This window comes from Talpa occidentalis, unplaced genomic scaffold (assembly GCF_014898055.3).
Source record: "Talpa occidentalis isolate TD23 unplaced genomic scaffold, MPIMG_talOcc4v2.1 talOcc4.6, whole genome shotgun sequence".
NCBI lineage: Eukaryota > Metazoa > Chordata > Mammalia > Eulipotyphla > Talpidae > Talpa > Talpa occidentalis.
In genome coordinates, this window is record NW_023604972.1 from 44,476,168 (window position 1) to 44,502,040 (window position 25,873).

At 39.3% G+C, this 25,873-nt stretch overlaps 1 protein-coding gene across 2 annotated transcripts in view; it reads right to left on the reverse strand.

The window, feature by feature from the left end:
- Positions 1-25,873, reverse strand: part of SCARB2 (scavenger receptor class B member 2) — a 49,443-nt gene that overhangs the window by 9,636 nt on the left and 13,934 nt on the right. For both annotated transcript variants that reach the window (XM_037530807.2, XM_037530806.2), the window contains exons 2-8: positions 21,186-21,343; positions 16,265-16,412; positions 14,547-14,735; positions 11,124-11,215; positions 8,152-8,271; positions 3,895-4,064; positions 937-1,055 (exon numbers count right to left, since the gene is read on the reverse strand). In XM_037530807.2, coding sequence (XP_037386704.1) covers positions 937-1,055; positions 3,895-4,064; positions 8,152-8,271; positions 11,124-11,215; positions 14,547-14,735; positions 16,265-16,412; positions 21,186-21,343 — 996 coding nt within the window. The remainder of the gene's footprint in view (positions 1-936; positions 1,056-3,894; positions 4,065-8,151; positions 8,272-11,123; positions 11,216-14,546; positions 14,736-16,264; positions 16,413-21,185; positions 21,344-25,873) is intronic.

The following is a 25,873-nucleotide window of genomic DNA, read 5'->3' on the forward strand; positions in this document are numbered from 1 at the left end:
GATGACTGCACCTGCGTGGGAATTCTCAGGCTTCATTTAAAAGGGTTTCAGTATATTAAAGTTCACACTGCCAACCACTGGCTAACAGTTTGCCTGATGACTAAGAGAATAAAGGGAAAATCTACACCTGGTCTTATATACAAATCTGATTTCTCAGATACACATGCAGATGAGTGAAGCTAAGAGCAAAGTGCCCATAAATTGGTGTGCTAAAAGAATGCTTTCCTTTTCTTTTTCCAAATGTTCAAAAGCCCAGCAATGAAGATACCTAATGTTTAGCTCAGCTGCTATAGTGGGAGACTCACACTGTGATATTCCTGCATTTAACATGGTTTTAGTTTTTCTCCTCTATGAATACAGGATTGAAGTATATATTATCTGATGCTTTTCTGATTTAATAGTATACTTTTAAAAACATTTTTAATTTAATAATATACTCAAAAGTATCTGTAGAAAGAGATTTGCTAAAAAGTAACTGAAGCAAGTGCTTATATATACTTGTGTGTGTGTGTGTGTGTGTGTTTGTGTGTGTGTGTAAATTTCAACCAAAATACTCCTGGGTTAGTAAGCAGAGGAGTGTCTTCAACCTTGCTGATCTGTGCCTAGGGAGAGATTATACCCATGTTCAGGCCCAAGGCTGGTGACGGAAGAGTAGCCAACTTACATGGGTCTCAGTCATTTCCACTGATGGACCTTTCACTGTAGCTTTTTTGTTAAAGCAAGTTTGCTGATATTTGTGCATATTAGATCCACAGAATTCGGCCTTCCAGTTACAGGGCTGTGGATTATGCATTGCGTGGCACTGAGCTGAGCTCCTTCCACTTAAATGTATACATGAAAGGAGGACAGTATGTTTCTTAAAAGTGCTCAGGACTAAATTGGTAAATACGGTATAGACTGATTAATGCTCTTTTACCAGAAGACACGTGTACTCACAGGATTAATGTCCACAAATGTCTCATGATCATCCTTATTTGGATACATGCCTTCCACGGCAGAAACAAACTTCTTTTCTGCTTGGTAGAAGTGTGGGAATGACATAATAATAGGTGCACCTGTGTTTTAAGAAAACAGAAATGAATGATGTGGTTCTTAAAGTCTAAGATACAGAAACAAAGTTCCTGACCACCAATTTGGTTCCTAAGTGGGGAGGGGGGAAGCTATACACAAGTAAACTCAGGGGAAGAGCAGACTACAATTCCATTCTGTATCTCCTTGTTTGGGATTTATACATCATTTTTCTGACATCTTATTCACATCCATAATATTTTATCCTACAGTTTTATAGTTGAAGAGCTTACGTATCCTTCAACAAATATTTGCCAAAGCCAGAAAATATAAATGCTTTATATGCAATATTTTAATTTACATGCTTAGGAGTCCTATGAAATTAGAACTATCATCTTTATAATGCATTTGAAGAAAGAGAAGTTCACAAAACTCAGAAAATATACCCCAAAACATTGTTATCAGGTGATAGATGGAGGATGTCTCAGTCTCAAAGCACTTGTTTCAATTATGACTCCCTAATAGTAAATGGATTTTTAGGGCATGCTTTCTGTTACTGTTTATCTAAGATAGGACTTGTTCTCCTGCATATGTTAATGCAGAATTTTTAACACTTTGCCTGATCATGCTATGCACCTAGTTTCATTTAAAGAAACAAATAGGGAAACACTTTACTGTAAGCCTATTCTAGATGTTGCTATTGAAAAGGAGTGAAGGGTGCAATAATGGCAGCCAGGGAAATATGTTTTTGGAGAAATTAGCTTATTGGCACATAATTTAAATTTGCCTCCATATCCACCAGCCCACAGACCAAGATATAACATATATCATCTGTTGCATACGTAAATGCTTTGTTATTTATTCCTAAACAGTTTAAGAAAGGTATAACTTCCTTCTTCATATCTCTGAAATGTATTTTTAAAGATATGTTGAGGGCTTATTAAGGGCAAGGCACTGTCCCAAGTCTTCTACATACATTATCTCTAACCTTCACACAATCTTCTAAGGAAGATATAATCAGCCCCATTTTACAAAGGAAAAATGGATCTCTAAAACTCTCCTTAGTCAACTTGGCTAAATTACAACAAACAGAATAGGCCTCCAACCAAGATCTGCCTGGTTCTAGAACACTCTCATTCCATTATGCCAAATGTTCTCCTGGAAACAGAAAACACTTGAGGCTCATCCTGGGATGCGGAATGTTTCAGTCCATATTTTGGGATAATAAGAGGTAAAAGGAAAAGGATTGCAGTAAGAGGTTTGAGTGTTGCAAAGTAGAATCTTTCTGTTGATTCTGACATCAACTTCTGGGAAAAGCTGATGGAAACAAGATGTTCAGGAAACTATATCTACATGTGTGCCTTAGCCAAAAGCAGTAGGCTGTGTTGCAGGGCTATTTCACGACAATCCACCCAGTAAGACAGCAGGAGGGATCAGAAGCAGAAACTGTTCCCATTCACCTTTGGTCTTATTTCCAGGTGAGGGGTATTGTGTGCCCTGGGCACAGGGTTCCCCTATACCTATGCACTTCATGAGAATCACCTGGAATGAATGTTAAAAATACAGATTCTCAGGACCCTGGGATAGATATTTTTAATAATTCTCTAGGTAACTGTAATGCAAGGCCAGCTTTGGGAGCCAATGCCCATCAGACAGGAGAGGCAGGCATCCCACTGACCTCTGAGTGATCCTGGAAGGAGATTTTCAGATCAATTGGACCAGGGGAAAGAAATCAGCACACTTCAGGAGAAAGGGGAAACTTTATTCAAAGAAAGGGGTTACAAGATTTCTTAAGAGAAACTTTTAACAACTGCAGCCTAAGAAGAATCACAGTATGAAATCGTTGTAACTAGATTCTAACAGGGAGTTGCTTAGAAATAAGGATTTATTTCATAAAAATCATGTTTCCCCTCTGAGTTCTGGTTTCCACAACTATAGAAGGAGACCACTGGCTATCTATCTAGCAAGGCTATCATGAATAATTATGCTACTTGCTAAATATGAATGTATAAGATAAAGAAAATGCTGTTGTACCATTGATTATTCTTCTTCTTTGAAAGGAGCAGAGTGACTGGGAACTTTGTGGCCAGGGTTTAACACTATGTTTTAAAATCATGGGCCTCCCCGGTGGCGCAGCGGTTGAGCGCAGGGTTGCGAAGCTGCCTGCAGCCTCTGCAGCCGGTTCAATCCCCGGCTGCTCCCCGGCCACCGGAGGAGGGTCCCACATGGCGCGCAGACCTCTCCTGCCGCCCGCTGCTCCCCTCAGCAGTGTCCTTCGGTCCTTCTGCCTGCTCTGCTCCCTGCTCTGGCTCTGGTGAATTCTCTCACCCTCCCGCGCTTCTGACTGTACCCAGTGCATGTATAAACCAAGCAAACAAACAAATAATAAATAAATAAATAAGACATGCCTCTAGAAAATTAAAAATAAATAAATAAATAAATAAAATCATGAGCGTATTTACCAAGATATGTATGCTCTTTTCACTAAGTTCTTCTTGAGTGTTGTTTTGAATATGAAATCAGCTAAGGCCTTGCCTGTATTAACTACACGTAAATATGCCAACAACTTAGAAAAGTGACTAGCTGAACAGTGACAAGTGTGAGTTCTCAAGGAGCACAGACTATTATTATCATTAAGACTTCCAAACTACTGTCCAGAAAAAAAACACAACATGGCATTCTAGCAATAAAAAGCTTTATAGAAAAGTCAATACACTTTTTATTTTTCTATGAAAAAAAATTTTTTACCATTCTATAGCCAAATTATAAAGCATTATTCTTGAAAGGTCAGAATCATTTTTTCTATTAGGCTGACAACATTCTTTGTTGAAGAAACTAATCCTGCCATTTAAGACACCATTGCTCACATCCACTCTGAGTCCTTACCATTCTTGCAGATGCTGATATTCAAAACTCCTGAGCCCAGGCAGTTTCCATCAGGTATACAGAAGCCAGCATTCTCAGTGCTATTGGCTAAAGCTTCTTCAGGCACCTTGTACCGAAAGGCAGGCAGTCCCTCCACACTCTCGTATTTACTGAAAGTTAAATACACTGACCTGTTAGGAAGTAAGAATAAAATGTCAATATGGGTTCCAGGAAGCACAATCTGCTTGGAAACAGTAAATTAGCAAGGGTTTTAGGTTCAACATGGCTAAAAGTTTATAAGCAGAAAATGAAGATGCAAAAGAAAACTTGAAAGGCACTCAAGCCACTCAATATGTAATAAAGTACAAGATGAATTATAATAAAATATGTTAAGGAGGTTACAATTATGCTAGTATCCAAAAAAAGCTAAGGGAAAAAAAAAACAATAATTATGTGTAGCAGAAAATGAAGATGATGACATCCAGAGATTTATTTTTAGTTATGCATACAAGAACTGGTTGTAGGCCAGAGATTTGGGGTGAGAGGATTTACCAGAGACAGAGTGGGGAGCAGAAGAGTTGCATCTACTGAAATACACTGCTGAGGGGAACAGCAGGTGAGTCAGGAGAGGTCTGCTGCGCCACGTGGATCAGCTCCCAGGCAGGGGATCAAACGCATGCTGCAGTGGCTGCCGATAGCTTTATACTACTGAGACTTTACCCCTTGTGCCACCAGGGAGACCTGAAGATGACACTTAGAATGGGAACTCACATTGAAAGAAACAAAAGAGGGCCTCCCTGGTGGCACAGCGGTTGAGCGCACAGCGGTTGAGCGCTGGGTTGCCAGGCTGCCTGCAGCCTCGGCAGTGCCAGTTTGATCCCCAGCGGCCGGGAGAGGGTCCCACATGGTGCGCAGACCTCTCCTGCCACCCGCTGCTTCCCTCAGCAGTATATTTCATCGATCTGCCTGTTCTGTTCCCCGCTCTGGCTCTGGTGAATTCTCTCACCCTCCTGCGCTTCTGACTGTACCCAGTGCTTGTATAAATAAATAAATAAATCTTTAAAAAAAAAAAAAAAAAAGAAACAAAAGAGTCCTTTAGACAAGCAGGAAGCCATGCCAGCATGGATGAAGCAGAAGCAAGGCAAAGGGAATTGAGGGTGAGGAAGAAGCAAAGCAGCTAAGATCTGGAAACTACCTAAATGCCCCCAAACAGATGACTGAATCAAGAAGATGCGGTATATATGCACAATGGAATACTACTCAGTGATCAAAAAAGATAAACTCACACCATTTGTGGCAACATGGATGGAGCCGGAAAGGATTATGCTAAGCAAAGCTAGTCAGAAGGAAAAAGGTAAATATTGAATGGTTTCACTTATATGTGAAATATAGAGAAACCAAACAAAGGGTCAGGAAAAAGACAAAACTTGCAAGCTGACCATAGAGCTGAGACATGCAGAAAGTGAGGGGAAAAAAGTGGGGCTAAAATAGGGAAGGAAGAGCACCGTGGTGATGGGTCATGGGTTCTATGTGGTAACAGAACAACAGGGAGAAATCAAATATTGTCCCAAAATTAACAATGATATAAGAAAGTAAGTATTTTAAAAAAGAAGCAAACAGCAGCAGAAGAGGCAAAAGATTGATTTAGTTGATTCTTTAAAGATTTGAATAGTGCACACGAGATAGATATTTGGTTAGAACAGACATTTTGAAACACATTTCTCCCAATAAAAATGGCTTCCACATTTTCCCCAGTCATTGATTTCAATGAAGTTCTGTAAAATTCTGCCTTCAGTCCTTCCAGAATTTTAAGCAGTAGCTTCAGTTTGAACAAACTACCCTTATATTTGCAGAGTACCCACATAACAAGTATACAACACACATTATAACAAGTATACAACACACATTATCTTCACTGAATAGTCCTTCATTTGAAGGTTGAGATGAGTTGTTTTCCAGGCATTAGTTCGTCCTCTTTGGCCAGAGGTGGGATGCAGCTTTCACAGGACTGAAAGCTACCTTTTGCTACACATCCTACTCCTTACAACATTTTTAAGTGACATTATAGGCAAAGAAAAAAGTAGAGAAAATAATTTTACAAATAAGCTTTATAACAAATACCACTCAGGTAAATAAAAACTATACTATGGACACAGCAGAAGCTCTCTGCATAGCACTTCTGGTTCTTCTAGTCCTCTGCGTTTCCAGAGGTAACCACTATCCTCAATGCAGGGTTTATCATTTCAGTGCAGGCCTCTGCACTGTTACAAACCTTCATGTTCATAAACAATGCATGGCGTTGTTTGCTGTTTTTAAATAATGTTATGTAGTCAGTATAGCATATACTCTGTCATTTGTTTCTTTGTTCAATGTTTTTAAGATTTATTACATGTATATACACTAGTCTAGTTCTTATATATTTTAAATCCTATATGATATTCCATCATATAGTGTACCATAACTTATTTATATTCTCCTTTTTATAGGCATTTAGATAGCTTCCCATTTTTCAGTATGACAAATAATGCTGCAATGAACATTTCTATATCTCCCTGCATATATATACAGGGTCCCTCCTACCAGAGCACTTATGTGGGAGAGTGCAGACTTAGGGAGTCTGCACATACTTGTTGTCACTGAACAGTGCCCATGTTTATTCAAAGGGTGGTACTAGGTAAGAATGTGTTCCCTCTGCCAAATCTTTTTAAAGACTCCCTCCTATCTGCTAAGGTGCCTTGTTTCATTCATTGCACTCAAATGCACTTTCTCTTCCTTCAATCCTTCCACAAATATTTACTGACTAGGTCAGCCAGTTAAAAGGTGACTGTGGGGCGTCCCCTGGTGGCACAGTGGTTGAGCACTGGGCTGCGAGGCTGCCCGCAGCCTCTGCAGTACCGGTTTGTTCCCCGGCCATGGTCGAGGGTCCCACAAAAAAAAAAAAAAAAAGGTGACTGTGATGCTCTGTATGAGAGATGGAAAGGTTGAAACCATGGCACAGTTAGTGGGGATGGAGAGGTGGATACACTCAAAAGCTATTTCTGAGGAGGGATCAATGGTACCTGGTGACTGATTAAATAAATGCAGGAGAGGAAGGAGATTTACAGTGTCATCCTTTATGGCTGGCTGGGTAGGCAGCTTAATTATACGAGTTATGAAACACCAGAAGAATAGTCATTCCTGAGAATATTGAATCAATGGTGTCAAATATGACTAGGTCATCCTGACTGAGAAAAGTTTCATTAAAAGCCCTGCAGGAGTGAGTGGGTAGAACAGGAAAAGGAGGCTGCATGACTGAGTCACTCATTCAAGCAGTTAGAGGATGAAGGGCAGGGGAGTAGCAAAAGCATGATGGGGAGATGCAAATCAGGGTGCAGAGCAGGATGCCTTCTTCCCATAAGGAGACTTAGTTATGTCTGTTGTAGAGAAGGAGCAGGCGGGAGAGTGGGAGTGATCGCAGAGGTAGAGAGAGTAGATGATCACTGCAAAGGTTATAGCTAAGCAGACACCTATAAATGCTGAAACAAGAACAGCAGTATGATCTAATCTACCTTATACATAGAGGTTATTTATTGAGTGGAAGAAGGCAGATAAAAACTAAAGTTTAATATTAAATATTCATATTAACTATTAAACCAACATTTGATATTACTTACTGTGGCACAGGCTCTGTGCTAAGTATTTTGTTACCAGTAACTCATTTGTCCACATAACAACTCCACAGTAGGCAACTATTTCTATCTTTATTGCAGAAATGAGGAAAATGAGGCATAGAGTAGCTAATTAGTTTTCCCATTTTGCACAAGTGAAAGTGGTAGAGCCAGGGCCTCCCTGGTGGCACAGGGGTTAAAGTCTCAGTTCTATTAAGCTATGGCCAGCCACTGCGGCACCAGTTTGCTCCCCAGCCAGGGAGCTGACCCACATGGTGCAACAGACCACTCCTGTCTAGCCTACTGCTCCCCCTAACAGTATATTTCAGTAGATCCACCTGTTCTGCTCCCCACTCTCTCTGGTGAATCCTCTCACCCCCTCCCCCTGCACCTCTGGCCTACACCCCAGTTCTTGTATGTATAAATAAATGAAAATAAATCTTTTAAAAAAGTGATAGAACCAGTATTCAAATAGTGCAGTCAGGCTCTGGAGTTGGTGCTGTGACCCTCTCAACATGCCATCATCATTTCCCACTGATGAATCATGAATAGCCACACTTAATAAGGGTAGCTGGATATATTCCTCACATTTTTGGTGGTCTTACAGTCAAAGAACTTATAGAGTTTTCACCTGCAAAATTCAGATGGGAAGACATAAAGGATTTCGTCTTTGGTTATTAATGGGTGGAAAGAATCTCCATCTGTTCCATTAATCATGTTGCATTTGTTCGTTGCCCACCAGGTAAGTGACCTGTAATTGAGAAACACAAGAAAGAGTCAAGTCAATGAAATTTTATTTTAGATGTTTTCAAATGGTCAGTAATTTTCAGGATTTCACTGGGAGAGGTCTACCCATGGAATCTCACTGGCATGCAGCTAAAGGGTGGTGTTGGGTAGGGAATGGAAAAAGAGGAAAAATTAGGCCCCTGATCCTCAGTTTTGGTAGAGGCAGTAGCCAAAAATCACTCCTTCATCCAAAAAAAAATTTTTTTTTTACATAGAGATTTAGAAAAATGCATTTTCTTAAAGTAGGGATCCAATTTAGCAGTCACAATAGATTTGTTTACAGTCAGTTCACTGATAGGTGTACTCTGGGTAGATCTGTCTGGGTCTTTAGTATTCATGACAGATCAACAATTCTGTCTCCCTTTGGACCAGTTCTCTCTTCCAAAATTAATGACGAGATCTCTTGGATCACTAAAAAGCTTAATGTTGAATCGACTCCATACTCCCTAAAAATTGAGTTAGAGGGTTTTCTTTATTAATTTTTTGGAATATAGTACACAATGCAAAAGAAAAGAAAGGATGATTAATAAGTAGTCACTCTCAACTTCTGGGCATTAGTTGAGGGCCCCTTCAATGTAAAAACACAGAGCAGGAGTTGATAAAACACAACATTTAGAAAGTCATCTTCTCCAATGTGATTTGAGAATGTTCCTGCAATAAATGTCTTTGCTTTGTCAAAAAAAGAAAAGAAAAGAAAAGGAAGATCTACACTTCATTCAAATACAAACATCTCCCTAGACAATACAATGATGATAAATACAGTGTGAGTAGAAATGAAGTTACTGACCCACTTGGCTGCAAATGTGGAAGTAAGCAGAAAGAACTAGGAGTTCAGCTCCTAAGGTTAAGAGGGATTAAAAGAGGCTCACCAAGAGCTTGGAATCAGGACCTGGGGTGTGGGGGGGGACGGGGCTGGAAGTTCCCTGTTCACCACAAAAGGCAAAAGAAAGCAGGCTCTATCTGCTGTTGGAAGTGAGATAAATATGCAGCTGGGAGACTGGGAGGCAGGAAGACTAAGACTCAGACCCCCAGCTGGAACCTCAGTCAAGCTGCTACTGCCTCTTTGGCTGAGTCTGTGTCTACCCCAACATAACTGGGTGGGGATCCTCCAGTTATGGTTCTGGACTAGGGGCTCTAGGGTTAGGTACGTGGAGATAACTGCAAAACTGTGACACAGGGAGAAATGAGAGGAGAGAGAAAGAGAAGAGAACACAGATAAATAAGAGTGACTTCCCAATTAAAATAATTCTGCAAATCAGTATTTTTTTTTAAAAAAAGGGAACATGCTAAGAGGCAGGCAACAAAATCAACAATGAGGAGAAGAACCCAGTTCAGAAGAATTAAAATAATTAGATAACCTGATAAATAAATATGTGGTTTCGTATCTTCAAAGAGACAAGTGAAAGAATTACATTTTTAGAAAAGGATAAATTATTCAAAATAAAAAGGAAAAAACTGGAGAACAAGGAAATACAAAAGGGAAAATAGAAATTTTAGGAATAAAAATAGCTTCTTAAAAGAAAAACTCAATATAGGGACAAACTCTAGACTATACATAGTTGGGGAGGAATTGGTTAATTGGAAGGTAACACTAAATTTATATAAATATAAGCTCATAATGATTAAAGATTAAAGGACCAAGATACAGAGATTAGATCAAGGGCTCCCATATTTTACTGCAATTCAGGAGTGGGATGGCAGTGAGAATAGAGTGAAACAAAGAATCAGTAACTTAAGAAATAATTTCTGAACATTTTCCCAAATTTAAGAAAAAAGTGAGATTTTGGATTAAAAGTACGTCCAGGAGCCAACCTGAATAAATCATTTGGATTTAAACTCAATCTGTTACTTTCTTTCCAGTCTTTTACTACTTTAATGTTTTAATATACACATTGCAATTATTGATACACTTATGACATAATAATATACTGAAATTTTAAAAAGGATAAATATCCATGTACAGAAACATTTATGCTATGTTTATATACCATACGTACCATATTTATATCAGCTAGTTTCCCCTCCAAAGTTGCCAGTTTCTTACATACTTTCTCAAAGAACTTATACATTTGGGGAGGGGTGTGTGTGCATAAACATGTTTATGTATGTGGATATATAGATATTTATGTTTTTAAAATTTAAATATTCTTGGTCAAAAATAGTTTTAGCTGTATAGAAAAATTGTGACGATAATACAAAGACTTCCTGTATATTCCACTCCAGTTTTTTTGCCTGTATTTTTGGGAAGCTTAGAAGTTACTGCCAAAAAATAGAACATCTCTTACTGCAGTCCTTGAAGAATTAGCTTCCTTTTTTCTTAAAGGTTTCTAATTTCTCTTACTTAAAAAAGTTACCTTGTTTTACTTGTAGTTTTACCTCAGCTCCTTTTTGAAGTTGCTTATAAATATTAAAATAAAGATGTTTTGAGATGCTATAATACAAATTTTTAAAGAAAAATAAACAATCTACACCACAACATTAAAAAGAGAAATTCTTTCTCTAAAAAACAAGTAGCAATCTGAAAAGTATTTGTGCTGTAGACACACATCATTAAGTCATTATTAAGTGGGAGAATGGGACTTTTCACTGTCTGATAATTCATGTCTAGCCAAGATAAATTTACAAATCATTAATATTTAATTTGTAAAGAATGTTACTTCAATTTGATTTATGAAATAATGTTAAAGACATTTTACACACTTATAGATCTTTTAATCCAAAAGTGAATGTTGAAATATGTTTTAAAATAATGTAGAAGCAAACATTCATTTCAAATGAAAACTGAAAAAATAATTAGTCATAAATCATTAGACTTACGTTTTTCCATTCCATTGTACAATCTTTGTAAAGTTAAGGTAACTGTCCTCTCCAGTTAGAAAAACATAATCTCCATCATTGGTCCCGTTTTTCTGAAAACAAGTGAACATTAATCATTTAGAACAACTGTGATGATTAATTTAATTTTATTTTTATATTCCCCATACAATTGCAACCCCCCCTTATACTGACCCCACACCCTCCTTTCCCCGCCCACCCCATAGTGTGTCTCTAGTTCATAGTTGTTTGTTGATTTTGATTTTTACTTTCTTATAGTTATTCTTTTTCCTGGTCCCTTATTTAAGTTTTCTAGATTCCTGCTATGAGTGAGACCATCCGGTATTTTTCTTTTTCTTTCTGGCTTATTTCGCTGAGCATGATCCCTTCCAGCGCCATCCATGTTGCTGCAAATTGCATGTGTTTATCTTTTTTGAATGCTGAGTAATATTCCATGGTGTATATGTACCACATCTTCTTGATCCAGTCATCTATTTTGGGGCATTTGGGTTGTTTCCAAAGCTTAGCTATTTGTAAATAGTGCTGCTATAAACACAGGGGTGCAGGTGCTGTTTGGAATTGATGTTTCTGTGTCCTTTGGGTAAATATGTAGGAATGTAATTGCTGGATTTTATGGAAACTCTATGTGATGATTAATCTTGTAGGTCAACTTGACTAGGCTATGATGCTTAGTTGTCTGGTCAAACCAGTCTAGATGTTTGTGTATTCTGTACATGTGATTAGCACTTACAATCAGTTCATTTTAAGGAATAAAAAGATTTTATGAATTGCACTAGGGATGCAGGCTGAGTACAGAAACATATTACTGTGGGAAGTTGAAAATGTTCTTTCATATAGACACCTGAGAACAAGACTACATCACATTCACACCACCAGCCTCGGTAAGCATTGCCCATGGCCGGTGGGATCACTGGACCATCTGAGCTCTCCAAGGTGCTTTCCAACAGCTCTAATTTTTACATCCAAGAACCCATAGTCACTGAGCTCATTACTCTCTTATGCCAATAGAGGTACCCTAAAATCAACAGGTGGAGAGATGTTGCTTGGTGTTGTAATATGCATATAAGAGCATCTGATACTCAACTGGGCCACTTTTTTCTCAAGAGTTCTGTGCCAATACTCCTCATCCTATTCATCCTTACACGCTGCCTCCACATTGTTTGGGCCCATCTTTAAATGTTTGAGAGAAAAGTGTTCTACAGTATTAACTAAAGTGGTTTTTTTAATCCAGTATGGAATGGAGCAGACAGAACAGGCACACAGGCCACCAGGACTGAGGAAAGATTTGAGGCCAGACTTAGGTGATTGCAGAAGCAGGGGTGCTGGAGAAGATATGCACCCCCACAGACTATCCTGGTCTTTGAATAAGTGAACTTTTATCCCACAGGCCATAGTCAGTATTTAGCCAGAGCAGATGAAAAACCAAAGAAAGACTCTGTCTTTTACCAATACACTACAGGGAGTTTATTTGGCCCCAAAAGAGAAACAAACCAATCATTCATATTAATTCAGGGTCATTTTTTGAGTCAGAAAAGAACAACAGTTACTGAAATGTATATTACAATTTATAATTTTTTTTCAATTATTGATGCAGATGTAATCATTTTCCCTTTAATTTTTAACAGCAGTGAAGTTAATATATATCCTTTATTTTTCACCATTGTCAATGTTAATACAGACCTTTTAATTTTTTTTTTAATTAATAAATTTTATTTTTATATTCCCCATACAATTGCAATCCCTCCATTCTGTAAAGCCATGTCTACAGTCTTCTCACTTAGCCTTTCAAAACTGCTTAAAGTATGAGTACCTTTAGCCTCAATTACAAACAATGGAACTGAGGTTCAAAAAAAGTCTTCTAGTTATTAAATGAAATATATCAGAATGCTAATCCAGTCTCTCTGGTTCAAAGTCTCATGTTCCTTTCCTAGGTGTGAGAAATCCACTCAAGGTATTAACCTAAATGAACAATGTTATAGGACTTTTCACTCGTGGGGCCTTGTAGAGCTACAGTGGAGCTTGTAAAGAAAGGCAAAGAAGGAAAAAATTAAATAAACTCACACATCCTTGCCTTGGGAAAGTGAAAATGACAATTTGCTCACCATTCTATAAATGTGGGCTACATTTTAAAAAGATATATATATATATATATATATATATATATATATGAAAGATATTAGCTATAAGTCTGATGAGGTCAATGATGTAAAAACCCAAAAAAGCAAGATATAAGATGAAATTGATATGAGAAATACTGAAAAGTTCCTGGATTTCCTGATGTGTTGGCAGAACTGCTTGGCAGATGATCGGAAGCCACTGGATCAGAAAAGCCTTGAGGGAAGCTTTGAATCTCTCTGTTAGAAATTCTCTGAAGCTACTGCTAGAAGGGATGGCTAGTTACAGCTTAATAAAAGAGTAGTGCTTCCTGGTACTGAGGGAACTGGGTTAGGACCTTCTAGGAACATCTATTGGGTCTGCTCACCAGTGTGAAGGATTTAGAGTTGGCGGGACCCTACAACCAGAACTCTGTCTCTTGCACAGATAATGTGAAAAAATTGCTACTATTTGTTTGAACAACTCCCAGTTTTTGCATAGATTTGAAGGCACAGGGACAATATTCCCACCATTTGTTCCAGAGGAATTGAAAGGCCCAGGGATTCTATGATGAGGGTGAGACGCTTGAGTAGTTTAGAGAATAACTACATATTTAAAGATGAGGAAACTCATCATGATTTCTTCTTCAAGTTGGGCACTTACTAACCTCTCAACAATATAGATATCATGATAATGTGGATACTTGTACTGCTTTTCATTCTAATCCATTTGAAACTCAGGCAGCAAAAACCTAGGTTTAGAATAAGAATTATCTGAATACTGATATTCTGGTTTTAAGTAAAAAAAAAAATAAAATCCTCTGGAAGAGCACAAAATTCTACTTCCCAGGAATGATAGATGAGGGACGCATAGAGCTCAAATTATCACAGATGTCATGTCTGAAAATCTAACAAGTAGCTCCCACCCCTAACTAAACATCCCTGTTTAATTTCTCATTTGTCTCATCAGGTCCCCAAGTCCTTGAAATGAAACTCAGTATTAATCACTGATCTGTGATACTTTACAAAGTATCCTGCAGAGCTGATTAATGGCCATTTGAAAACACTTCACGTGTTTTCAAAGCTATGTTCATCCACAGTCAGTGCTGACAGTGTGTTGAAATTGTGGAAGTTTTTTTTTCCCTACTGAGATATTTTCATTTCCTTATTTTTCATTTACTTTACAACTCATCTAGAACTCCAAGCAACTCTGGTCTCCTAGAAGAAACCCAGAGTGAAGATGAAGTCTGGCTTGGGGTAACCACCCCCCAGTTGTTAAACTGAGGCTCTGAAAAGAAAAAACATCACTTACCCCATAGAATAGGCCAAAATAGGCTGGGATCTCAGGTTTGAAGATATTGATGAGAGACATGATCTCATCCTTGTAGCCCCACAGTAGCTCATGCACGGTGTGTGTCACGAAGAGTTTCTGCTGATAGGCCTTCAACAGGGCCTCAATGAGCTCCCGGAGAAAGTGGTTATTGAACCATTCCATGGCGGTCTGAGGAGCAAAAGCAGGTTCAGATAGCATGCCCCCATCCCCACTGGCTCCCACAGCACCCTTAGCAAATGTAACTACTGAAATTCAAGGGTGTCATTATTTGATGGAATTGCATTAGAGACAGAACCCAATGAAATTAGACTATAGCTAAGTGAAAATACTGAAATCACATAGCTGAAAATTCAGCCAGTGAGCGCCTCTCTGGCTGCACATGCAAGAATATGACTCTTCAGTTATATCCTTTCTCAGTCTTATATTTTGTTAAGTGTGAGCTTAGTATCCTTAGATGCAATTCAGTGATAGCCACAGTTCAGGAGAAAGGAAAAAGCTCTTGTAAATACATTGGCATGTTTGGCCACGAGGTGGCACCACCTTCTTCTTGATTTTGGGCCAGAGGTTGGAAACTTACTGTAAGGGCTAAATCTGGCATCTAATACTTTCTAAATCCTGGGTCCACTAAGAGTGGCCAGGGACATATGAATTGGTCAATTAAGAGTTAGAGTGGGAGCCTCAGACGGTGCTGGTATAGGTGGGTCTCAAGGGTGCCATTATTACAAGAAATTGCATTAGAGACAGAGTCCAATGAGATCAGGCTAGATTGTAATTAAGGGCTCATTTGGAAAGCTTATTTGGAAAGGGGGAAAGAGTCAACACATATTTGTGAATTTTAGAATCCAAGACAGAAATCTAAACTAATAAGTGGTATACAAATTCTATTGCTAGAGGTTCTGGACCAAAATAAGGAGCAAATAAGTATTTTTAAAATAATTAGCTACCCTCCAAAAATCTTAAGGATAAGTTTATTTGCACAAAGGCTGCCCTGAACACAAAGCAAGAAACTGGGAAACAAAACCCTAAAATTTGATTTTGTCTTAATTTCAAAAGACCTTGATTAAAAGACCGCAGAGAAAAACAATCTAAGTGACCTTTAAGGAAAGGAAGGAAATTTAAAAATTAAAAAGTAAAGAAAAAAGATTTTAAAAGGAGGGAAAAATTTATTTGTCTTATTTATGTGTATATATATTTTTTTTTTCTGTCTGCCTTTACTTTTTATTTATTTTATGCTGAATTTATTCCTGCGCTGTCAGTTTTCATTTCTTCAGTTTTTTTAGGGCAGTCTTTTTCTTTCCTTTTTTTTATTTTTAAGATTTTGTTTATTTATACAAGCACTGGGTACAGTCAGAAGTGCGGGAGGGTGAGAGAATTCACCAGAGCCAGAGCGGGGAGCAGAGCAGGCAGAAGGACCAAAGTACACTGCTGAGGGGAGCAGCGGGCGGCAGGAGAGGTCTGTGCGCCATGCGGGACCCTCCTCCGGTGGCTGGGGAGCAGCCGGGGATCGAAATGGCGCCACAGAGGCTCCTGGCAGCTTCGCAACCCAGCGCTCAACCGCTGCACCATGGGGGAGGTCCTTATTTATGTATATTTTTAATGTAGCTTAATGGATTCTAATATTAAACCATAATAGTCTTATCCTAGCTCTTTCTTTTCTCATAAAATCCACAACAATTATATTTAAAATGCTTACTTACCACTGCAGGAATATTTATTGTTCTAATTAAGTCAATTTGGGGATCTCCAACAGATTGGTTTCGTTCAAAAATATAGGCTTTGTTGCTAACAGCAGTTATTGTTGTTCCATTATCTCCAAATTGAATATCTGCTTTGTTTCTGAGTTCCCTAAAAGAAAGAAAAGGATGTTGTTTGAAAATAGGCACCATTTTTTTTAAAAAGATTTATTTTTTTTATACAAGAACCAGGGTACAGGCCAGAGGTATGGGGGGTGAGAGAATTCACCAGAGACAGAGCAGGGAACAGAACAGGCAGACTGACTGAAATACACTGCTGAGGGGAACAATGGGAGAGACAGGAAAGGTCTGCTGTGCCATGTGGGTAGCTCCCTGACCAGGTATCAAACTCCTGTGGCAGTAGCTGCTGATAGCTTCATAATGTTGAAACTCAACCCTTTGCGCCACCAGGGAGGTCCCTATCAATGTATTTTTATTTCTAACTTGAATTCAGTTGAAAATTCATTTAACAAAATGAGTGCCCATGGTGTAGTGAATTAAGAGTTCACCCTGGTTTTGATACATGGTCCAGGTACATTAGGTCTGAGACTGGTGCCAGGGTTGGGACCTTGCCTTGTGCACGGAGTTGGAGCTGAAGATGTCAAAACAGTAATTAAGATGACTAATATTTTAATGCAATTTTTAAGTCAAAATTAAAGGAAAAAATTTAAAGTGTCAAAAATTTAAATAAAAATAGAATTGATATTTTGGTTACCACCTCATGTTACTCTTGGCTCTGCCAGTCCATACCTGATAATACTCAATTCCAGGGTCTATTCATTCTCTCCCTGTTTACCTTTCCTTCTCTTGTTCCCTCTGGGCTGTGCTGTCTGACACAGTGGCCATGTCTATTGAGCCCTTCAATTGTGGTTCATTGGAACTGAGATGTATTATCATAGTAAAATACATTCCAGGTTCAAAAAGTCAAAAAAAATTATCTTCTAAACTTTTCATATTCATTATATATTGAAATATTTTAGATATAATGAGTTAAATGAAATATACCATTAAAATTAATTCTACTGGCTTTTCCTTTTTTTTTTTTAATGTGGCTACTAGAAAAATCTTAAATTACATATGTGATTTCATATTTCTGTTGGACAGAACTCATCTAAGAGTTTATAATTCCAGCACAGGCGGGAAGGCATCTGTTGACAGGGCTACTCGGCAGCTTTTCTCAAGGCCTTCTGCCACTACAGCCCCACATAGGGGCTGACCCCCTGACCCCTGTGGATATCACTATCTGTACCAGGCCTTGGGCACTATTATCAATTGCTGAGTGACACCATTTAGATTGTGAAGGAATTATCTTGAAGCCCCAGGTAGACTAAAAACAAGCTAAAGAAATCAGTGTACTTCTTAAATCCCTCTAGACTTTAAAATAAAAACAGATACCAAATAATAAATACCTACATTGAAATGCATAAAAATACATAAAAATGCATTTTATACATTGAAATGCATAAAAAGAGATGGATATTTCTTCTTAGCACCAAGCACCCAGCTCTGCAGAGCCATATGCATATCTGACACATAGCTCTTGAAAGGGTTAAACCTTTCATTTCATTTAATCCTCACAACAAGCTGTTACACAGAGAGAGCAAGTATTTTTGTCTCACTTTTACTGATGGGACATAGGGTACCAGAAAAGTCAGAATTTGGACCCAGATCTTCAAATTCATACTTAGTACCCTTTCCTCTGCATCATATAACCTTCAAATAAATTTTCTTTTTTACTGAAATTAGCCACAGGTAGTTTCTCTTCCTTGCAATCAAAGAACCCTCACATCAAAATAACTCAGTTCTGAAAAACAGAGGTTCAGATAAAATAACTGCCCAGGATGAATCAGGAAGTGTCAGAACTAGTTGTAGAATCCTGTTCTCCTGACTTCACATCCAGGATTTCCGTGATGCTACACAGACATTAAGAGGTAGATTTGTTAGGAGCTGGAGGAGGTAAAATTTTAAAGCCAAATCCCTGCCTCAGCTAGGGCTGGTGCATGTAGAGAGGGGCTTTGTCTCTACCACTTCCACTTCGGAGCTCCCTAGTGAAGATGAGGATGGCAGACTTGTTCAGGCATAATAGCTGTTCGTAAAGGGGCGCGGGATCCTAGGCTGGACAAACTGAACACTAAGGCATTTAGAAGTAGAAAAAGTGGCACCAGGGTAACACCAATTTGCACTTCAAAGAAAGCAAGCCAGGGAGCCAAGAGCTGGAACTCAATGTTGTTCCAGAAATCCAGAGTTCAACTTTGCCACATTTTCTGATGAATAATGAAAATCCATAACTTTGCTTATGCTTTTCTTGCTTTTTCATTAACCCTAGTATCCTGAATAATCCCAAGCCTACAGCCTGCTTCAATGTTTGTTTATGTTTACTGACTTTAGAAATTAATTTTAAAAGGTTTTCTTTACAGTTTACCCTCTAAGAACCTTTTTTTTTTTTTTTCCATATTCACATAACTTTTTTTTTTTTTTTTTTTTTTGTGGGACCCTCGCCGGCAGCCAGGGAATGAACCAGCGCTGCAGAGGCTGCAGGCAGTCTCTCAGCCCAGAGCTCAACTGCTGTGCCACCAGGGGAGGCCCTTCACATAACTTTTATTACAATACATTGTTAAAATATTCTATATTTTCTTATAAATTATTATTGTTACTCTCCAACTGCGTCTAATTTATTTATTTTCCTTTTTGTCATATTTTTTATTATTCTATTTTTTACATCATTTTTTATTTTTTAAACAATATTTGCATCCCCCCACCCCCTCAGGTGTAGACCCCATAAAGTTTCCTTCCCCAATGCACCCGTGCACCATCACCTCAGTCCCCTGTGCTCCTTCCTCCCTCCCTCTGATCCCTCTCCCGCCTCCTCCCCTGCAGGATGTCTCTGATTTATAATAGTCTGGTTCTGCTTTGTTGTGTTTTGTATTATTACTATTTTTAACACTGATGTCTTATTGGGTTCTCCTATATTCCTGCTATAAGTGAAACCGTCTGATATTTTTCTTTTTCCTTCTGGCTTATTTCACTGAGCATAATTCCTTCTAGAAGAATCTGTTTTTGTTTTTTGTTTTTTTTAAAGATTTATTTATTTATACAAGCGCTGGGTACAGTCAGAAGAGCGGGAGGGTGAGAGAATTCACCAGAGCCAGAGGGGAGAGCAGAGCAGGCAGACTGATGAAATACACTGCTGAGGGGAGCAGTGGGCGGCAGGAGAGGTCTGCCCGCCAGGTGGGACCCTCACCCAGTGGCTGGGTATTGAACCGGCACTGCAGAGGCTGCGGGCAGTTTTGCAACCCAGCGCTCAACCGCTGAGCCACCTGGGAGGTCCTAGAAGAATCTGTTTTAAAGGGAAGTTGAGAGTCTCGCAAGATGGTGGCAGAGTGAAGACCCTGGGCTCACCTCATGCAGACATTCAGTGTTAGATTGTAGTAAAACAAAGCCAGAATCTCCCAGAGGGGAAAACGGACTGCCATAGGACACAACCGTGAACATTGGTCTGGTGGAAAGAGATAGGGAATGGGGAGGAGTCATTTAACAGGTAAACAGTTTCAGATCAGCAAGATACAAAAGTTCTGGAGATCTGTTTCACAATGATGTGAAGATACTTAACTACTGGACTGTACACTGAAAAATGGTTAAGGTGACATATTTCATATGATTTTTTAAAATCACAATTTAAAAAATGGCCAAACTGTAAAACAAACAAACATCTAACTGTCCCTGAACACATATAAAAGTGCTTTTTTAAAATGAAGGCCCATACTTTTTTTAAGATTCCTATGTATAACAGAGCCAAATCTGGATATTGATTTATACAAAGATAATCCACTAAGACTAATAATAATAATATAGCAATCACTTGACTAGCACCAATTATGTGGTAGGCACCAATCTAAGCACTTCATAAATATTGACTCATTGACTCATTGAATCCTTGCAACAATCCTGTGGTGGAGGTCCTATTTTTATTCCCGCTTTATAGATAAGAAATCTTATCTATGCATATATATGTATATCAGTAAGTGGTAGAGGCAGGATTCGAAACAGGCAATTCAACTCTCTAGAGCCAGAGCATAAGCACCTGGGGCAGGAACCAGGATTTTATCACTGAATTCCAGTACTGAGAATAGTGGTGACTCGCTGACTCATAATAAATCCATTCGCAACCAGTTATTGAGCAATCAATTACGTTGGAATCATGATGCAATTTTACCATTTAGCAGTTTTGAAGAAGAAAGATCTTACTGCCTGCTTCCCCTATTTTTTTCCTCTACTTCTTAAAATAAGGAGATATTTTATTGCAAATAGTATTGCTGGGAGGTACGGGAACACTGCAATAGGGGAAATGCAAGTGCCTTCCTCTACTAAGCTTTTAAAATATGACTAAAGCAATTCTCCAAACTCACCAGCATTTGGAATTGGTGGCCACTAACTGCCAACGACTTTAATCCACTCTGCCACGGGTTATCTCTCAGACTCAGGAGGGGTGGGAGGAGGATTTAGAGGCAGAATTAATGGTCTAAAACTAGGTATATGGGTCAGAAAATAGGGGAAGGACCTAAAAGTCACCAAAGAAAAGAAAAACAAGAGGTCATCTTAAAAGGAAAGGGTTTGGGGAACAGCTCTACATGGCTCAATAACTATATTCTGCCAACTCAGGGGGAGCAGCTGCATTTCTAAACATAATAGAATGACTGGGCCCATCACAAAGCCATTCTTTGTTGAAGTATCACATGCATGTACCAAAGATCAGCAACATTTCAGACAGATGTAAACAAAACCCGTGCTCCCCACCAGTAGGCAGAGAGTGTTCTCAGGAAGACAGGAGGACTCAGGCCACAGTAGGGTCTCACCATATTTCTGGAAGGAGGCAGGCAGGACTTACCTGTAGGTATATGGTCCCACTTCTTCTAACCGGGGGATCTCTCCTCTGAGGATCTCCTCTGGATTTGTGACATTGAAGAAATAGAACTGCATATACACAGGCAGAGGGGGATTTTTCCAGGTGTCAAAGGTCTCAGTACCATTCCTTAGCACAACAGTCTAGGAGAGAAAACCAAAAAGAGATTTACAAAGGGCAGACAGTTGGCTCTAAACACAAAGGCAGAGAGAGAAACATGCCCTAACCTGACCTGCTATTCAATTTTCTTCACGGGCATTCGACTACAGTACCTTGAGAGCCAATACAAAGCCCACAGCCCTATTAAGCAACAGAAGGGCCTCAATAAATATCTGTGGTAAAAGGCGGATGTGGAGGCCAGAGCTTGCGGTGGGAGCATGGTGTTACTAAGGCCATAGACTGAGCACCTAAAAAGTGCGTTTGGTTTTGTGATGAAGATTCCACCTATTCTCAGGCAATTATAAGAAGCACCATATATGCCCAGCTTGCCCACATGAGAGAAGATTGGAGAGACAGACCCCAAAAGCAAGCTGGGGTCCTTCCATTTGAGACAGAATCCCATTCATCCCTGACACTGCCACTACTAGAGCTTTATATGCCTTTTGTCATTCAATCCCTAACAAACCCTTAACACAGAGATACCTGTCCCTGTTTTAAAGATGAGGGGGCTGCCGTGAAGTGCTGAGGTTATCCTTGGTCAACAATTCTTCCTTTTTTCCCTATCCCTACTAAGTATTATAAGATGAATTGTGCCTCTTCCCATTTGTATATTTAAGTCTTAATTCCTAGTATCTCAGAATGTGACTGTAAGTTTGGAACAGCGTCTTTAAAGAGATATTTAAGGTTTAGTGAGGTCATTAGGGTGGGCTGCAGTTCAATCTACTGATTCTATAAGGAGATGTTAGGACACAACTACACACAAAGGAAACATCATGGGAAGACAAAGAAAGAAACCAGCCATGGAAAGCTAAGAACAGACACCTCAGAAGAAACCAGCCTGACTGACATCTTGATCGCAGACATCAAGCCTCCAGAAGTGCTGAGACAATAGACTGCAATGGTTCCAGTCCCCAGTCGGTGGCGTCTGTCAAGGCAGCCCTAGCAAGCAAGTACACCAGGGGCCTCAGGAGAGATTTCTTCCCACCTTGCTGGCTTCAAGGCATAGCCGGGTGACTTGCCTTGGCCAACTGGATGTAGCTAGAATGGCAGTGTCCCAATTGTGAGTGAAGGCCTTAAGAGGCAGGATAAGCTTCCACCAGGGACACTCTGCCAAGAGAAGAGCGTGCTCCGGAGAGCTGTTGATCCTTCAGTCAAGGCCCTAAAATGTGATGTGTAGACCAGACACAAAGCAGAGCAAAAGCCTGCAGTCCAGCTTATTCAGCCGAGTCAGCCAAGCTCACACTGCAGCCACCTGCACACCTAGAGTGTAGTATTGCTGTGATAAGCCACTGAGGCTGAGGAGTGGCTTGTTCTCCAGCATTGCCTAGCTAATACAGGCCAATGCCAGAACGCAGAAACCCAACATCTAGCAATCTTAAAAGTCCTCCACCTGTTAATGGAAATAAACTGTATTTTTATAATAAAAATTACGAAGTACACAAAAAAGATAAAACCATAGTCTGAGAATAAACAAATCAGAGTGTGAAGAGTGATTAACTCTGGATCACTATTGTTTTATCCTTAAGGATATCTTGTGTTTTCCAAATGCTTCTAATAAAGTTTTAAAAGCTGACACTGAGAAAAAAAATTATAAAGAAAACCAAACAGAAAAATGGGATCTATTGATAAAATGTCAGGCCCCTGTGAAACAACTGGTAGCCCCTGACATCACCTGTCCCTTCTCTACCAGTGAGGTTCTAAGTGACAATAAACAGATTGGCTTCAAAACACATGAGTATTATTTATTTACTTTTAATTATTTCATATATTTTTACACCATTTTTCATTTTTGTACAATGTATTTATTTTCATCTTGGTTATAGTCCCCATAAAATTCCCACCACCCATTCACCCGTGATCGATCACCATGTTCCTTTGTGCTCTTCCCACCCCTGTTTTGATCCTACTCCCTTCTTCCCCCTGTAGTATGTCTCTGGTTTATAGCTGCCTGTTGATTTTGACTTTCATTTTATTATAATTAGTTTTTTTCCCTGATCCCTTATTTGGATCTTCTACATTCCTGGTGTTAAGTGAGACCATCCAGTATTTTCCTTTTTCCTTCTGGCTTATTTGACTGATCATGATCCCTTATATAAATAAATACATTTTTTAAAGATTTATTTATTTATACAAGAACCGCGGTACAGGCCAGATGTGCAGGAGGGTGAGAGGATTCACCAGAGACAGAGTGGGGAATAGAACAGGCAGACTGACTGAAATACACTGCTGAGGGGAGCAGTGGGTGAGATAGGCGAGGTCTGCCGTGCCATGTGGGTTGCTCCACGGCCGGTGGGGATCAAACCGGCATTGCAGAGACTGCGGAGAGCTTCACAGTGCTGTGCTCAACTGCCTGAGCCACCATATAAACAAACAAACAATTAATTAAAAAGATATCATATAAGAAAACTCTGAGCTTAAAAAATAACTGAATCCCAGGCCTAAATATAGTTCACGCTGTATGAGAAAAAAAAAATGAACAAAAACTCAAAAGCATGCAGACACACACAAATATAAATTGAAAAATTAAAAACTGTCACCTATTTAAAAAAAAAAAGCAAACACATGAGTAAATGGACGGTGACCCAGCAGCATTCAAATTTTAGTAGCCCAGGCCTCTAGTTTAATGAAAGCAATGTTGCAAGGGAACTTAATAACAGGACTGTTATTAAATAGGAAACATCCCAAGAATCTCTGTAGGGAAAAACTAAGTGGCCTTGGGATAAATTAATGCAGAGGAAAGCCTCAGCCTATCAAAGCAAGGTTGGCCTCTGGAAGACAGAAGTAGATTTGGGTTCACAAATTGTCCATTCACAGAACTGACATTACTTGTGGTCTGGTATCAGTTCAGAACATCTTATCATGCTATTTCTATCCAAATCACACATCACTGAAATATTCTTAACTTTTACTATAGTACTGCTGAATTTGAGGTCAGACTGACAAGACAGAAAAGTCAAGAGGCAAACCATGAAATCCCTTTCTCTCTCAATGGTGGGATCTGGCTCAGACTTTGATTAGTGAAGCTCTCCCACCTGTCCCCCGTCCTCTGTGAGGCCCCTCCCCGGTCATTTTAGGCTTTTTTTTTTTTTTTTTTTAAACAGAGCTTTGTGGTCTTTGATCTCATTTTCTGAATAGGAGTCTGGTATCTAGGAGGAGCTTTCTAGGAGAGCACCAAGCTCAGAGACTAAAGACAAGGCCAGAACAGGGAAGGCCCTTGGATGGGTGAGATGAAACGCAGAGGCCCTGGAGCTAAGGCACTAGGTTCGAGGTTATACTGAAGACTGGGTCTGGAATTAGGGCGGCTTTTCCCCTAGTCTCCCATCCAACCTTTGCACACAACATTTTAATAAAACAGGCATATACGTTTTAGTTAGTTTACCTATTATACAGTGGGGATCCATGGAAGGTTTTTGAGTGGAAGAATATTACCAAGAGCTAGGTACTATGTTACCACTTTATCTCATCTATTCCCCTTAATAGTCTACAAAGTAAAAAAGTATCTTCCCCATTTTTGACTTAGGAGACAAAAACACTAAGAGGTTAGGAGAATGTCTAAGGTTTGCTAGCAGAGGGTAGAGTCAGCCTCCACCCTAGGACTCACTCCAAACCTGTGCTCCTGGCAATGTTAAATTTTATTAGCACCCTGGACACCTAGTTGGTTCCAGAATATTTCAGGAATCTCTCCACACCACCCTCTGTGCTTGAGGAAACAGCTTACTGCAAAAGACACTTCCTTCTCCCTTCCCCATAAGTCTTCGAGAAGATTCACAGATGGCCCCCAGTTTACCTAAGACACAGATCACCAGCCCCCCATTTTTTGCCTCTTAATTGATTAACAGAACCAGTTATTTTCACTGATCAATAAGAAAAAAATGCTTGTTAAGGTATGGAGACTATAGTTAATAATACTGTATTATATACTTGAAAGTTGTTAGCACAGTGGAACTCACTGTTTTCTTTACATACACAGAGAGAGAGAGAGAGAGAGAGAGAGGCAACTGTATGAGGTGAAGAATTAGCTTGACTGTGATAATCACATCACAATACATCCATTATTAGAAGATGTGGTACATATACACAATGGAATACTACTCAGTGATCAAAAAAGATAAACTCATGCCATTTGCGGCAACATGGATAGAGCTGGAAGGGTTGATGCTAAGCAAATTCAGAAGGAAAAAAGTTAATACTGGATGGTTTCACTTATACATGTACAATGGACAACCCAAACAAAGGGTCAGACAAAGGAAGAGGTGCGGAAGGGTGAAAACAGGGGGAAGAGCACAAAGGACTATGGTGATGGCCTATGGGTGCTTTGGTGGTGGGAGAATCATGTGACCACGCCTGAGGGGAGAAATCATATTTTTTCCAAAAATGATCAAGGATCTAAGAAAAAAGTACTGCATTTAAAAATCTTTAAAAAGAAAAAATACCCATTATTTAAAAGATTTTTGCTTAAAGACAGACAAATTTTAGTTGTCAATGATACCTCAATAGGGCTGGAAAAAATGTGC